This window comes from Notechis scutatus, chromosome 5, assembly GCF_049901735.1.
Source record: "Notechis scutatus isolate UNSWTSFEM ecotype Mainland chromosome 5, rNotScu1.2, whole genome shotgun sequence".
In the NCBI taxonomy this organism is placed as follows: Eukaryota; Metazoa; Chordata; class Lepidosauria; order Squamata; family Elapidae; genus Notechis; species Notechis scutatus.
Genome location: NC_142013.1, coordinates 55,528,453 through 55,542,590, shown reverse-complemented (window position 1 = coordinate 55,542,590; position 14,138 = coordinate 55,528,453). Strand labels below are relative to the sequence as shown.

Genomic DNA, 14,138 nt, shown 5'->3' with positions numbered 1-14,138 from the left:
AAGCCAGTAAAAAAGTCAGTGTTAAATTGAAAAATATTTTGCCAAATCCAAGAAAAGTTACATTTGCATATGTTTTATTTGATCCATTAACCTGATTCATAATGTTGAAATGCAATTGTTACCATAGCCTTACATCATTAAGCATGTCCTTCACTTGATTAAGAATATTTCCAAAATTAACTTCAGAATTAAATCCCACTGATTTCAATAAAATTTATTTAACAAGAAGGATATGGGATTTGACTGCTGGAAGATCAACCACATTATATTAATAGTAGGAGAAAACATGGGGTGGACAAGGTAATGCTCTTGAACTTTCAAGAATGTGATAATCTGATTGTGTGAAACGTTATCATGGAAGGAACACTTGTATTCTACAACACAATTATCAATGACAGCCAAAATAGTTGCTCAGTAATGTACAGTTATTATGGTTAAATCAAACTTTTTCAGATCTCTATGATTTTGCACCATGCTTATTTTTATGTGTAAGATTCAAATTTTAATTCAGTAAGAAATTCCTCAATAAATAAATTGAGAAGTATGTTTTTGATTCATTTGTTTAATTGGATTGTTTTTATCTACTTTTCACATTTGTGTGGTGAATGGTGATCATGTTTTAGTTCATATTTATGCAGAAATATTGAAAATTTAAAAGGTTTCACAAACTCTTAAGCACTGCTCAAACTTTCACAGATTTTAAGGTTAAGAGATTTAACAAACAGAGCATGCAAATATGATAGAAAAATTACTTTGGTTTACATTTTAGTGAAAACTTATCAAGTTTGTATTTCATGAAATAAAACTCAGTTCTACTGTGTTCAACGTTTTCAAAATTATATGATGCAGTATTCCCATCTAAACTATGTATGAGTTATAATGATTCGAGCAAAAAGTGTACAAGATTTGTATATTAATGAAACAATAGAAAATGGCATTCAAGAATATTGCTTTGAATAATTCTTTAACAGATTCAGAGCAGATTCAATCCATCCATATATCAACAGATTCAATCCATCCATATATGAGTCTACTGTATGTATGGACATTAATATGTCTTTTTGAGTGCCATTTTAAAAATCTATAAAAAGATACAAAATGTAGAGTTGTAATTGCAGGAATGTCCTTATCTTGGATGGCAAACCTCAGAGAAAGAATGTTTCCATGCAAATACAATTCAAGCAAACAAAGTTACTCAGCTAAAGGAGGATTAGAGAGAGGAAGTGAAGATATGTTGGACTTTGACTAGAGATCGTTAATTGTGTTAGTTACTATGCTGAACAATAACGAAAGTCAAGCAGAAACCAAAGTTAACCAATGTTGGAGGATAACTAAAAATGTGTATAAATGCAAGACTAAATTCCAATAAAGATCATCATGATTCAGTTGATCACGATCAAACACCTTGACTGCCTCGTCATTACAACAAAAAAGGGTGAACTTAGAAACAGAGCAAGCCGGAAGTGGATGGATTCCAGGTAAGGCACCTACCTGATAATGGACGAAGCGCATATCCCTAGAATAAAGGGCTGCTACCCACTGACAACTTTGCATAGGGTTGATTGATTTGGCCAGTCGTTCCAGTGTCTTTTGATGATGAGGATAAAATTTGTGGGCTAAAGTGAGGTGGAGTTGCTTTACTGAAGGCTTCACACAGCAATCTACAAACAAAACATAACCAAACTGTACCTATGAGGCTGTATCAGGTATTACTGTATTATTCTCAGGCTTGCATTTGAAAAAGTATTGCAGCACTGAACTGATACACAGAGAAATCATATGACTAATCCTTCAGAAAATAGCCCCCTTGCTTTCAGTGGTGTACGTAGATTCCTGTATTCTTAGAAGTTAAATACATACAGGCAAGCATTAGAGCATATTCCAATACCCACAAAGCTACACAGAAGGGGCTGTTATATAGAAGGGGAATGTAAAGGACAGTTTCCCCTCTCACAAACCTGCTTCTCTGCTTGTAGACATTATGACTTCTGGATTATTGTTACCTGCTAAGACTGTGGCCTCTGCAGCAAAAGCAGCAGCGAATGATTTGATGACATTTGCAGGGCCATCACTAAGAAAGAAGCCAATGTAGGTGCTGGATGAATGTAGTGATAGGGAAATCGTCACAGGAAAACTTCTTGAAAATTGGCTACCGGCTTTTTCTAGAGCTTCATATAAACCATCAACTTTTTGGTCTTCACACTGGAAAAAAAAAGCTCTTGAGTTACCAACAGCTGTGTTAACCATTGAATGTAGTATAATATACAAACTAAAACCTTTAAAGTAAAGATGAGAAGGATATGATCAATAGCAACTGAAATAAGTATAGGTCGTTTCCATCCAACTATTTGCTTCACTTCTGAAATCCAAGACACTTTTCACACTGCCACAAGTCTCCTGACCATTTTCTTGATGGCAATTGCTCAGTTCTTCTCATGAACAAATTGGAACTCTTCCAGCGGAACACCAAGGTGGTACAAAAACCAGCGTTCCACTCTATTCTACTGCATTCCACTTTCTCTGTTTCTCTTGCAGCATTTTTTCTTGCAGCAAGAGAAAAAAAGGAGTTGAAAAAGCACAAGAAAATACTGGCAATAGTGTCTTGCAGGGGCTGTGGAGAGTTACTCAGTAGAAAATGTTGAGGAGGCAAAAATGCTTGCCCATTAAATACCTGCCCAACATCTCGGGGGTTAACACTGAAAAATAAACTTCGTAGTATTTTCTCCTGTACTACAGATGAGAATGAAGTTAATAAGCTCAGCTATGGAAAAGCGCCACTGGTATAAGAATCGTAACGTAATGTGACACAAATCCCAGACACATGCAGAGTGAAATTACCCCTGAGCTTAATCTTTAGCTTAACCCAAATAGTGGGCTAAGCTTTACACAGCAAGGGAAGATTGCAACAATAAGAGATACCAGAATGTTATTTGAGCCATTGTCACCTCACACACAAAAGCAACTTACTGTGAAGAAGTCAGAAAGTGTAATGTGTGGGAAATTTTCATGGGCTTTGTTTTTTCCACACTGGCATTTGCTTTCTCTCCAAAACTCCAACAGAACGTCATTCAAGGGGCCTGTTGGACACAAATAGAGGGCATATTCCTGAGGAATGGGATCTTCTAAAGAAGGATCATTGCAGTGAGAATGCAACCTGCAATTAAAAATTAGAATGGATTAGTTGTTGTTTTTGCATTTTTCAACCGCAAAGAAGATTTTCAGAATGCAAAGAAGAGTGATCGAGGACTAGGTAAGGTCTACTGGCTTCCCTTCTGAGAATGGAGAAGTCAAAAATTAGGCAACTATTTCTTGCATTTTAGAATACTTTTAAAGGAGAAAACAGCTCTCTTAAGCCTTGTAGATCCTTAAAGTACCCACTCCACTTCTTAAAAACTGGCTAATTCTGTCAGAATACATGCTACTCTCAACCTGTTTTAAAGTATGGCCCTTCACATGTTTCATAAAGCCTAGTTAATCTCTCAACTTGTCAGAAATTGCACATAGAAATGTAGAATGGGAAAAGTGGTAACACAATATTACTTTTTTTTTTAGTCAGGTCAAGTTGTGCTAAAGCTTTTCAGGCAGATGATTATCTGATGACCTCCACTGAAGGGAAACAAATTACTTTGTAAGACAATTTCACTAGTTGAAAATTTATCGTCATGTTTATGGAGATTTTCTATCATCCAGATCATGGTTTCCCCAAAGTTGCTTTTTCAAAGATGTTTTTTTATTGTCATGAAAATCCTCATAGTAACCTAATTTAAATCCATAATTGGTTTTGTTCCTGCCTTATGGAGCAACAGAGAAAAGCCAACTCACTCCTCTGTATGGCAACCATTTAGATTTCTGCTGTCATATCTTAGTCTTCTCCTCAGCAAACCAGACATGCCCACCTCCTCCATTGTTCATCCAATGAATTGGTTTCCAAGTCTTTTACTAACTGAGTAGCCCTTGCCTTTGCTTGTGCCAATTGGTCAATGTTCCTTCAGACTATGATACCAAAACTGAACACATCTCCAGAACAGAAATGTTAAAACTACAATTCTTGTTACAAAAAAAATTCCACTGTAATTATTCTAGTTTAAAACTACCCTAGGATCATCCTTCTCAAGATTAAATATCTTTCTTTGAAACTGTGAAGAATGCATTCTGGATGAGAGGAATGAATAGGGAGCAACAGCCTATTTCATGCACTCAAAAATGAAATGTGGTGGAGAGGAAGATCCATCAGCAGCACTCCTCCTCTCTCCTCAGTTAAAAAAAAAGTTCAGTAACAAAGATTTTTATTAACTGAAGGCAGTTACAATCTACAATCAAGATTTGCATGCCTGTTTGAATATCACTATACAATAATTTTAGAATGTTTATCAGTAAGTAGAGATCAGAAAGGTTTACATTCATCTCCCTTAATCAAGTGTTTTAATGCGGCTGGCATTAATAATAACTCTGTAATTTAAAAAAAATTGTTGTTATTTAGCTCCTTTAAGTACTAAGTTAAATATTTATACTTAGTTTTAGCTTTAGCAGTCCAAAGCAGTTTAAGGTTTATACTGAAGCTTCATTTCTGAGACAGGAGTAGACAGCCTGGTTTACCTGAGGTGCACCTCCCAGTATCTCTGGAAGCCATGCCCCGAAACATTAGAAATGCTGAGTTGTGGTTCAGTAACAGCTAAGCCTACAATAAGATCTTTGGTATAGATTTTCTTAAATAAGCCCCAATTTCAGAAGCATATTTTGGTTGTATGCCAGTCACAGTCATTTGTCTGTGAGATGGGCAGCCATATAAATATTATGAAATAAATAAGAAATAAATATTTGTTCTCAGAACTGTAAATGTTACAACTTTTACACATTTAATAATCACAGTTTTAAAGAATCTGATCATGTCAGTTTCTGGTAGTTCTGATTACAAAGCAATCTTTCCTCACTGCCAAGTTAAATAGTTGTCCAGCCATCCATGAGTCACTAAAAAATAGTGCTAGCATGTTTGATTTTTCCCTTGGCAGATTCCTATCCCACCTCTTTTGTTTCTATTCTGAATGGCCATATCCATTTTTTGAGTGTGTTGCTGCCTTTTGTTTAATTTTCTGGTGGTGTTGCCCTCTGTTATTTATGAGGGATTCCAAGCTGGTGGGAAACAGTCACCAATCCCAATAATAATACTGGAGTGGGACAAGAGGTGGTTTGGGAAGGTGATACATTTAGACAGGTAGCATGACCCTCCTTTCCTGCTTTACCTTGCAGAGCAAAGCCAGAGGAGATGAGATTACATCTTAAAATAGGAAGCCCACCTAAGAACTACTAGAAGGCTTGCTGAAACACCAGATTTTGAAAGAGTGTCAATTCAAAACCATAGAAGCTGACTTGCCAAAGACTGCAGTTTTGAAATATCACATTAGCTATGTCACGTTGGCTGCTTTTGAAAGAGATACATTTTTTTCTCCTTTTTCTCCACACACGTTTTCAAGTAGGTACTGTTCTTTCAAATCCATGTACTTCCTCACCTTTTTTAAATGGGGAGGAGAAAAATGACAGCAGAGAAGATTGCCGAGAAAGTGGAAAGAAAAGTTATGTTCACAACATCTTGAAATGGCCAATGAGTTGATCCACCCTTTTTGGATCACTTGATTGAGCCGTGTCAACAGCATGAGCAGTGAAACATGTCATTTTGAAATTGTTAGTGGAGGGGAAACAATACAGGAACAACTAAGAATGACTGAAGATTACCTCAGTCTTGGGCCAAGGATGAGAAGACAATTCTCAAGGAGCAAAAGAGCAAAGAGATTATCAGGAGATTTCATACCTTGATTAGATATTAGTGGGAAAGGCTCCAAGATAGGTAGGCCAGGTATTGAAAAAACACTGTACAGTACTCCTTGCATATAGTCATGACACCAACACATTCTGAGAACCTCTTTATCAGCCATATCTCCCTGAGGTAACTTTAATGAATATCCAGATCCAAAGCTCTTCTTCCAAATCATTTTTGAAGTGTATGCAGCTCTATTCCCCAGAACAGTGTTTCTCAGCCTTGGTCACTTTAAGATATGTGGACTTCAACACCCAGAATTCCCAAGCCAGCATAGCACAGTTGGCTGGGGAATCCTGGGAGTTGAAGTCCGCAGGTCTTAAGTGACCAAGGGTGAGAAACACTGATCTAGATAACATAAATGAAAATCAGGGCTCTTCACAATGGAATTATTGAATCGGAAAAAAACATTCAAAATTAATTTCTGAGCAGCAACATGCCATACTACTTTATTTAAGACATTTAAATAGTTATCCATTTTATATCAAATTCTGGGCAACTCCCAATCAGTAATTAATACCACATCAAAACTTACCATTGTATTGCTGCTTCTGCTGTCTTTTGTCCAGTAGCTGCCAATGCCTTTAATCTAAGGAAAGAACAATATATTCATTTTGAGCAAAGAAAGTGATAGATAACATTTAAACAGTGTGACTAAAGTTTTGGCTTTGCCCTGTGTATAGCTATTGCTCTAGTGGTTAAAGCACCGGCTAGTAATCAGAACATCAAGAGTTTTAATCCTTTCCTAGTTAGGTATGAAAGCTGGCTGGGGAACATTTTTTATTTATTTTATTTATTTTGTCAAAAGCTTACAGTACAATAGAAATAAGAATAAACATAAGTTTAAATATAAGAATAGGAACTAATAATTGGGGACAATAGGACAGGGACAGTAGGCACGATTGTGCGCTTATGCACACCCCTTACAGACCTCTTAGGAATGGGGTGAGGTCAATAGAGGTTAGTTTGAGGGTAAAGGAGTGGGGGTTTGAGCAGGTGACAACAGAATCAAGTAGTGAGTTCCAGACATTTACCACTCTGTTGCTGAAATCGTACTTCCTGCAATCAAGTTTGGAGTGGTTTACATTAAGTTTATATCTGTTGTGTACTCTTGTGTTGTTGTGGTTAAAGCTGAAATATTCATTAACTGGTAAGATGTTGTAACGTATGATTTATGTACTATGCTTAAGTCAAATCTTAGTCGGCGTAGTTCAAGGTTGTCTAAGCATAGAATCTCAAGTCTGGTGCTGTAGGGTATTCTGTTGCAAACAGAGGAATGTAGTACTCTTCTGGTAAAATACTTCTGGACTCGCTCAATTGTATTTACGTCTGATATACAGTGCAGATTCCAGACAGCAGAGCTGAATTCAAATATTGGTCTAGCAAAGGTTTTGAATGCTCTAGTTTGCAAATCAGTATTACCAGAGGAGAAGCTTCATAAAATTAAATTTACAACTCTTAAAGCCTTTTTGGCAATACTGTTGCAGTGAGCTTTGGCGCTCAGGTCATTCGATATGAGAACTTCAAGGTCCTTGACAGAATGAGGGTTATCAACAAGGTCATATCCACCTAGCTTGTATTTGGTATATAGATTGGTGTTATGTCTCACCTTTACAAGGAAGATGAGAAGTCCAAACTCCGACCAAATACAAGCAGGCAAGAAGATTCAGTATTTATAGAGTTAATTCCTTTGAGCTGGCAATGTTCTTGGCAGTATCACGCACGCTGCCTGCCAAGTCCGACAAGATAACAGAAACATTAATCACGAAAGCTTTCAAGACACAAGATACACCGAAGCTCCACAGAAAATTCACACTTTGTCCCATACAGAGTTCCCAGAGAAAACACACCCACTTTTATTCCCTGTGGGGTGTGTCACTAACTCAACTGTCTCTGATTCGTCCACGTCTCCTGCGTTGCAGCTCACACTTTTTCCTGCGACGCTGCCTAGCATCAAGCCAGCATTCATCTGCTTGATTCTCTGTCAAAGGTTGCTCCGATATGCCCTCCTCCTCCTGATTAGCCTCAGGCTGTCCCTCTCAGTTATCTGCCGAAACCTGAGGCACAATCAGGGAGGAAGGCATTGCCGAAGAGGAAGGTCCTGGGGAGGAAGGCATTCCCAATTCCACCTCCTCATCTTCCGAGTCCTCTTCCTCTAAGAATGCAGACTCAGGACTCGGAGCCACAACAGATTGGTATATATATACATTTATTTATTTATTTATTTATTTATTTGATTTGCCAATTATTTACAAGATAATAAGTATAAGTGTATACATAGTTGTGAATACATGAAATGGGTACATATAAGAAAAATAAAAGAAGAATAAGAGAAACAATAGGACAGGGACGGTAGGCACGTTGGTGCGCTTATGCACGCCCCCTACAGACCTCTTAGGAAAGGGGTGAGGTCAATAGTAGACAGTCTAAGGTTAAAGTTTTTGGGGTTTGGGAAGAAACTACAGAATCGGGTAGAGTATTCCAGACATTGACCACTCTATTGCTGAAGTCGTATTTCCTGCAATCAAGTTTGGTGCGGTTAACTTTGAGTTTGTATCTATTGTGTGCTCTTGTGTTGTTATGGTTGAAGCTGAAGTATTCATTGACAGGTAGGACATTGCAATGTATGATTTTATATACCATGCTTAAATCAGACCGAAGATGGCGTAATTCAAGGTTTTCTAGTTCTAGAATTTCAAGTCTGGTGGCATAAGGTATTCTACAACGAGTAGAGGAGTGGAGAACTCTTCTTGTGAAATATTTCTGGACTTTCTCAATTGTGCTAATATCAGATACGTAATGTGGGTTCCAGACTGATGAACTGTATTCAAGTATTGGTCTAGCAAATGTTTTGTATGCTCTGGTTAGTAGTGTGATATTACCAGAGAAAAAGCTACGTAGGATTAGGTTAACAACTCTTAATGCCTTTTTGGCTATGTAGTTGCAGTGGGCTCTAGCACTTAGATCATTAGAGGTGAGTATTCCAAGGTCCTTTACAGAGCTTGGGTCATCAGGAAGTTCTTGACTATTCAGCTTGTATTTTATTTTCTGATTTTTTTTGCCAATATGTAAGACAGAGCATTTATTTGTTGAGATTTGAAGTTGCCATTTGTTTGACCATTCTGATACATAGTCAAGATCTTTTTGTAGGGTAGCAGTATTGTCTGTGGTATTGAACAGCTTTACATCATCAACGAAAAGAACGCAATTGCTCTTAATATGATCACAGAGGTCATTTATGTAGAGTATGAAGAGAGTTGGTCCTAGAACACTGCCTTGGGGGACACCACTATTGACAGGTACAGAATTTGATAGGACGCTCCCAATTTTGACCATTTGTTGTCTGTTTGCCAGGAATGCTTCTATCCAGTTATTCAGTTGTCCAGAGATACCATAGGATTTTATTTTTAGGAGTAGTTTGTCGTGTACCACTGAATCAAAGGCTTTACAGAAGTCTATGTAGATTGCGTCTATTGCTTTGCCCTGGTCGAGTTGTGTCGTCCATATGTTTTTGCAGTGTAAGAGTTGCAGTTGGGCTAAAACCCTATACAGGTAGTTCCTCAACTTATAGCAGTTCACTTAGTGACTGTTCAAAGTAACAACAGCATGAAAAAAGTGACTTATGACCACTTTTCACGCTTATGACCATTGCAGCATTCCCATGGTCACATGATTTATATTCAGTTGCTTGACAACTGACATTTTGGGCTCAGTTGTGGTCATAAGTGAAGGACTACCCAAACTCTCAGCCCAACTCACTTCATAGGGTTATTGTTGTGGGGAAAATAGGAGAAGGAAGATTAAGAAGATTGTTACTGCCTTGGATTATTTATAAAAACAAATAGATAAAAAAAAATAGAAAAACAACTAAGTTCAAACCCTGGTGCTAAAAATATTGTTGTACATACAAGCATTTCAGTAAGGCATTTCCTTTTTCCATCTTGTCAGCTGATCTGGTATAAGGATGGAAACTGTCTTGTTAGCTATAACAAGTTAATGTGCATACAATTGTCGGTGAATCAGCAGTAATTCAGGACCTCCAGGTTTAAAGATGGTTTTTACACATGATAGGAACCACCAATTGGACATTTCCTCTTGTAATTATCAGCATGCAAGAATTAGACGGTTTAGAAAACCGTGGTTAATTGGAGAATTAGATTACCTCTTCTTAAGAGAAAACTTAGTGCAAGTAGTCTTTGACTTACAACAGCTCATTTAACGACTCTTCAAATTACAATGGCACTGAAAAAAGGTGACTTATGACAATTTTTTACATTTCACATTGCAGCATCTCCATAGCCACATGATCACAATTCAGATGCTTGGCAACTGATTCACATTTATGACGATTGCAAGGCCCTGGGGTCAAATGATCACCTTTTGCAACCTTCTGATGAGCAAACTCAATGGGGAACCCAGAGTCACTTAATAATGCTGTTAGTAACTTAATAATTGCTGTCAATCACTTAAGAACTATGGTAAGAAAGGTTGTAAAATCAGGCAAAATTCACTTAGCTACTATCTCACTTAGCAATAGAAATTTTGGGCTTAACGGTGGTTGTAAGTCGAGGACCACCCATACCTGCCAAAATTCTACAATAGCATCAAATTAGGCATTTTAAAAAAAAATTATTTCTTCCTTCCCGGTAAGTTTTTTTTAAAAAAAAAACTCTATTAATTAGGAGAAATAGGACAGTGCAATGGCACAGTGGTTAAGAAGCTGGGCTTGTCGGCTGGAAAAGTTTGAAGCCCAAGTGACATCAGATGGGGTGACTGGCCCCAGCTCTTGCCAAGCTACCAGTTTGAAAGCATGCAAATGCGAGTAGATAAATAGGTATCACTATGGTGGACAGGTAACAGTGCTCCGTGACATCATGTTGATCACAAGACCATTGAAATGTCTTTGGACAGTGCTGGCTCAATGGCCTTGAACGGAGATGAGCGCTTGTCCGAATATTCATGAACTGGCAGAGACATGGTAACAAGGTCAGCCAATGAGACCTGAATTAGAAACTGAAAATGAAGGAGTCAGGGCATAGCCCTACAGCTCAAAGTGCTGTGCTGAGAACTGAAACTAATCTGCTCTGAGCTCTGAAGCTGCTGCTTGTGTTTTGCTTGTAACTACTTACCACTTTGGAAGAATCTACTATTGGTATTGTACATTTACTAGTATATTATTATGTATATAAAGAAGTTAATGAGTCCTGCTGAATCAGTCATCTGTGTGTGCTTTCTGGATTTGATTTCTGCAATAAACTCTTAACAGCACTGCCCCCCTATGATCGGCAATAACTAGCAGAGTAGTCCTCAGGGACTCCTTTACCTTTTACTTTTTAGCATAAATAAGCTATTGTTAGCTTAGATTCACCCCTTCGGTGATATAGATTAGCAGCTCATTTGTAGGTTTGACTGGGAGAGAGAAGGATGCAATGGATCCATCAGTACTCTTAGTATGTCCTTTGATATGCCTCTTTAGCCCTTGTTTGATGTTGGGCCTAATGTCAGAATGAACCTGCTTTAGAGGTTTTCATGCTGCTGAGTTTGTCCCTCTGAAGTTGGAGCTGTCTCCCCACCTTCAGAAGAGAAAAACTAAAGAGGCTTTTATTCAGGGATGGGATCTGACCGGTATAACTACCAGTTCTGTCGCTCTGTGTCGGGTGTGCATATGCGTGCGCAAGTCATGCGAGTGCAATTTGCGGCCTGTTGAGCTGCCCGGACAGCTGAGCAGCAGTGCGTGCAAGTGTGCAATGGTTGAAAAAGCCCTTTTTTTCCTGCTTTTTCAACCGCAGCTGTGTCGCACAAAGCAGCTGCAGTTGAAAATGCAGGAAATAAAGGTCAGGTAAGAGCCCAGGAGGGCAGGTGGGCCAAAACAGCAGCAGACATAGAACCAGTTCTATGTATGCTCTCTGTTTGCTGCTTTTCATAGCAACCAGCTCTACAGAAGTGGACAGAACCGATAGAATCCCACCGCTGCTTTTATTCCTTAGATACCTTACCAGGAATATTACGGTTGTGGCCTACATCAATTGTCATCCAAATATTGCAGCTCTCTTGAATTGTATTTATTTAGAATCACACCGTATCCTGCTATTCTACTGCAAAAAGCTGAAGGTGACTAGCAGCAACTGCATTAATAAGCAAACTGTTACATCCTATACAAAAATAATCATAGAAACCCAACAATTAAACACATATTGATTTTTAAAGATACAATGGACATGGCCAATGGACAAATAAATGTTACAAGCTAATTTAAGTTGTAGTTAACTATAAGCTAACTAAACTAATTTGCACGCTAATTAAAATAATATCTCCCTGCCAAGGGAAATAATCAGGAAATGTTTTTGTGGCCCCACTCAGAAAAGATATGAGTGCATGAAGTCCTCAGTTTATTTAAGTGAATGAGAAATGTAAATGTTTTTCCCCAAGTCTGCTCCTAAATCTTTGAATTGAAATTATTCCTAAAATGTTATTTGCTTGAAAGAAGTAATTCACCAGAGCAAACTCATTTGAAAACAGCCGGAAAAAAATTATTCATATGTTGCATTCTTTGAATGCCTAGTATGCTACATAGCGATGTAAAAGCTAGCACTTTTGGATTTAAATGATAGAAATTGGCTACTGAAAAACAAAATAAAATCATTCAAAGCACCCCTAGAATTCTAAAATCAGAATACTGGAAAAGACTTTGTATAGTAGCTCATTTAACTTAGTTAGTTGCCTGTTTGCTGTGGGAAATTCAAAGCACTCCAAACAAGTGGTTGCCTAGTTTTTACTGTGCCTCCTAAGAGTCCTCACAAAACGACATATTCAATAATTCATTTGCTTACTATCACAGAATTTTAAGAGCTTCCAGAATTTTGTCTCCTTTCAGAATTTAACTTCAATAAATCCCAAGCAATTTCCAGTTTTAATATTTTATTTGCTTTGCTTTGGTCCAGGATTACTTTATATTGCGATTGAATTTTACAACATTGCCAAATAATCTTCCCCAGCAGATTAACCTGAAAAATGCAGGCATATTCTTTGTCGTATCCAAGAATTGAATTTGCTTTGTTCCCAAAGGAGATGCTGTGCTACAAAGGAACCATTGATGACTCCATGTGACCTTTTAAATTGTTTATTTATTTATTAAATTTATGTACCGCATTTGAACTTGGGTGTTGCTGTAAATTATTGCATATACCATGGATTGTCAGGGCAACCAACATAGAGGTGCTAAACTGTATAAAAGCAGACAACTCACTAGAAGCCAAAATCACAAGACTACATCTGATTTACTTTGGTGATGACATGTGTGCAAATTCATTGCAGAAACCAGTGATGCCTGGAAGCTAGGAGTAGACCAAGAAGAAGGGCAAGCAAAGAACTCTCTGTCCTGATACCATCAAAGCTGATACAAAGATGAACATCGAACAACTGAAAGAAGCTGTGCTGGGTAGCATGGAGAGCACTTGCATATAAAATTGACAAGAGTCAGACATGACTGAATGGTTAAAACAATAATACATCACCCATCTCACGATTGAGTAACTGGGTAGCTTATAACACAATAAAAACAAAAATATATAAACATTAAAACATTGAGAAACATTAACATGTTAAAATTAACAGGAATTGGTAAACTGGGAACCAATACATAAACAGGGTAGGGGTGAGATGTTTTTCTTATAAGCTCTTTTCATGAGCTTTTCTAAACATAAAAGGGTGGATTTCTGTGACAGTGTGACAATAACTGTACTTACGCTGTATGTACAGAGAAACCAGTGGCCAAGAGAGGCTCCAGCAACGAATTGGTACTTCTGTTTTTTCTCTTGTTTAAGACCTTTGAATAGAGCTGAGTCTCAGCTGCCGCCATCTCTTCTTTTCCTTCTGTAAAAGTGTGTATAGAGAAAGAGAGGCAGAGCCTGCTGAGATAAAATCAAACCCTCAAAAACTCCTTCAGTCTTTTTGACAAAAGCTGATATCCTGTTTTTACAGAATGCGGTGGTTCTTACAATATTACAGTGGGCAGACTACAAAGAGGGGGAAAGGAAAGCAGAATTATTTGTGTGTGTGTGTGTGTGTGTGTGTGTGTGTGTGTGTGTGTGTGTGTAGACAGATTCAGTATGTCTTATATTGACTTTGAGTTAGTCTTGGGTCATGGAGACTGCCTGGATTGGTATCTACATGTTCCTTGGCAAGATTTTGGAATGGCTTGCTGAGAGAGAATGACAGGCCCAAAGTCACTCTCTCATGCCTAAGACTAAATTATAGGATGTGGTTGGTGGTATCTTTGCTGTCTGCACCTAACTGGCTCTCTTTCAGCAGGAATTACCAATGAATT

At 37.9% G+C, this 14,138-nt stretch overlaps 1 protein-coding gene across 1 annotated transcript in view; it reads right to left on the bottom strand.

Annotated features, from left to right (window-relative positions):
• The window catches only part of UBASH3A (ubiquitin associated and SH3 domain containing A), a 39,860-nt gene extending 26,080 nt beyond the window's left edge, over window positions 1-13,780 (bottom strand). Inside the window, exons 1-5 of the mRNA XM_026673960.2 lie at window positions 13,558-13,780; window positions 6,348-6,401; window positions 2,968-3,154; window positions 2,004-2,202; window positions 1,492-1,661 (exon numbers count right to left, since the gene is read on the bottom strand). Of these exons, the coding sequence (XP_026529745.1) occupies window positions 1,492-1,661; window positions 2,004-2,202; window positions 2,968-3,154; window positions 6,348-6,401; window positions 13,558-13,670 (723 nt within the window). The 5' untranslated portion in view covers window positions 13,671-13,780. The remainder of the gene's footprint in view (window positions 1-1,491; window positions 1,662-2,003; window positions 2,203-2,967; window positions 3,155-6,347; window positions 6,402-13,557) is intronic.
• Between the last annotated feature and the right edge of the window lie 358 nt (window positions 13,781-14,138).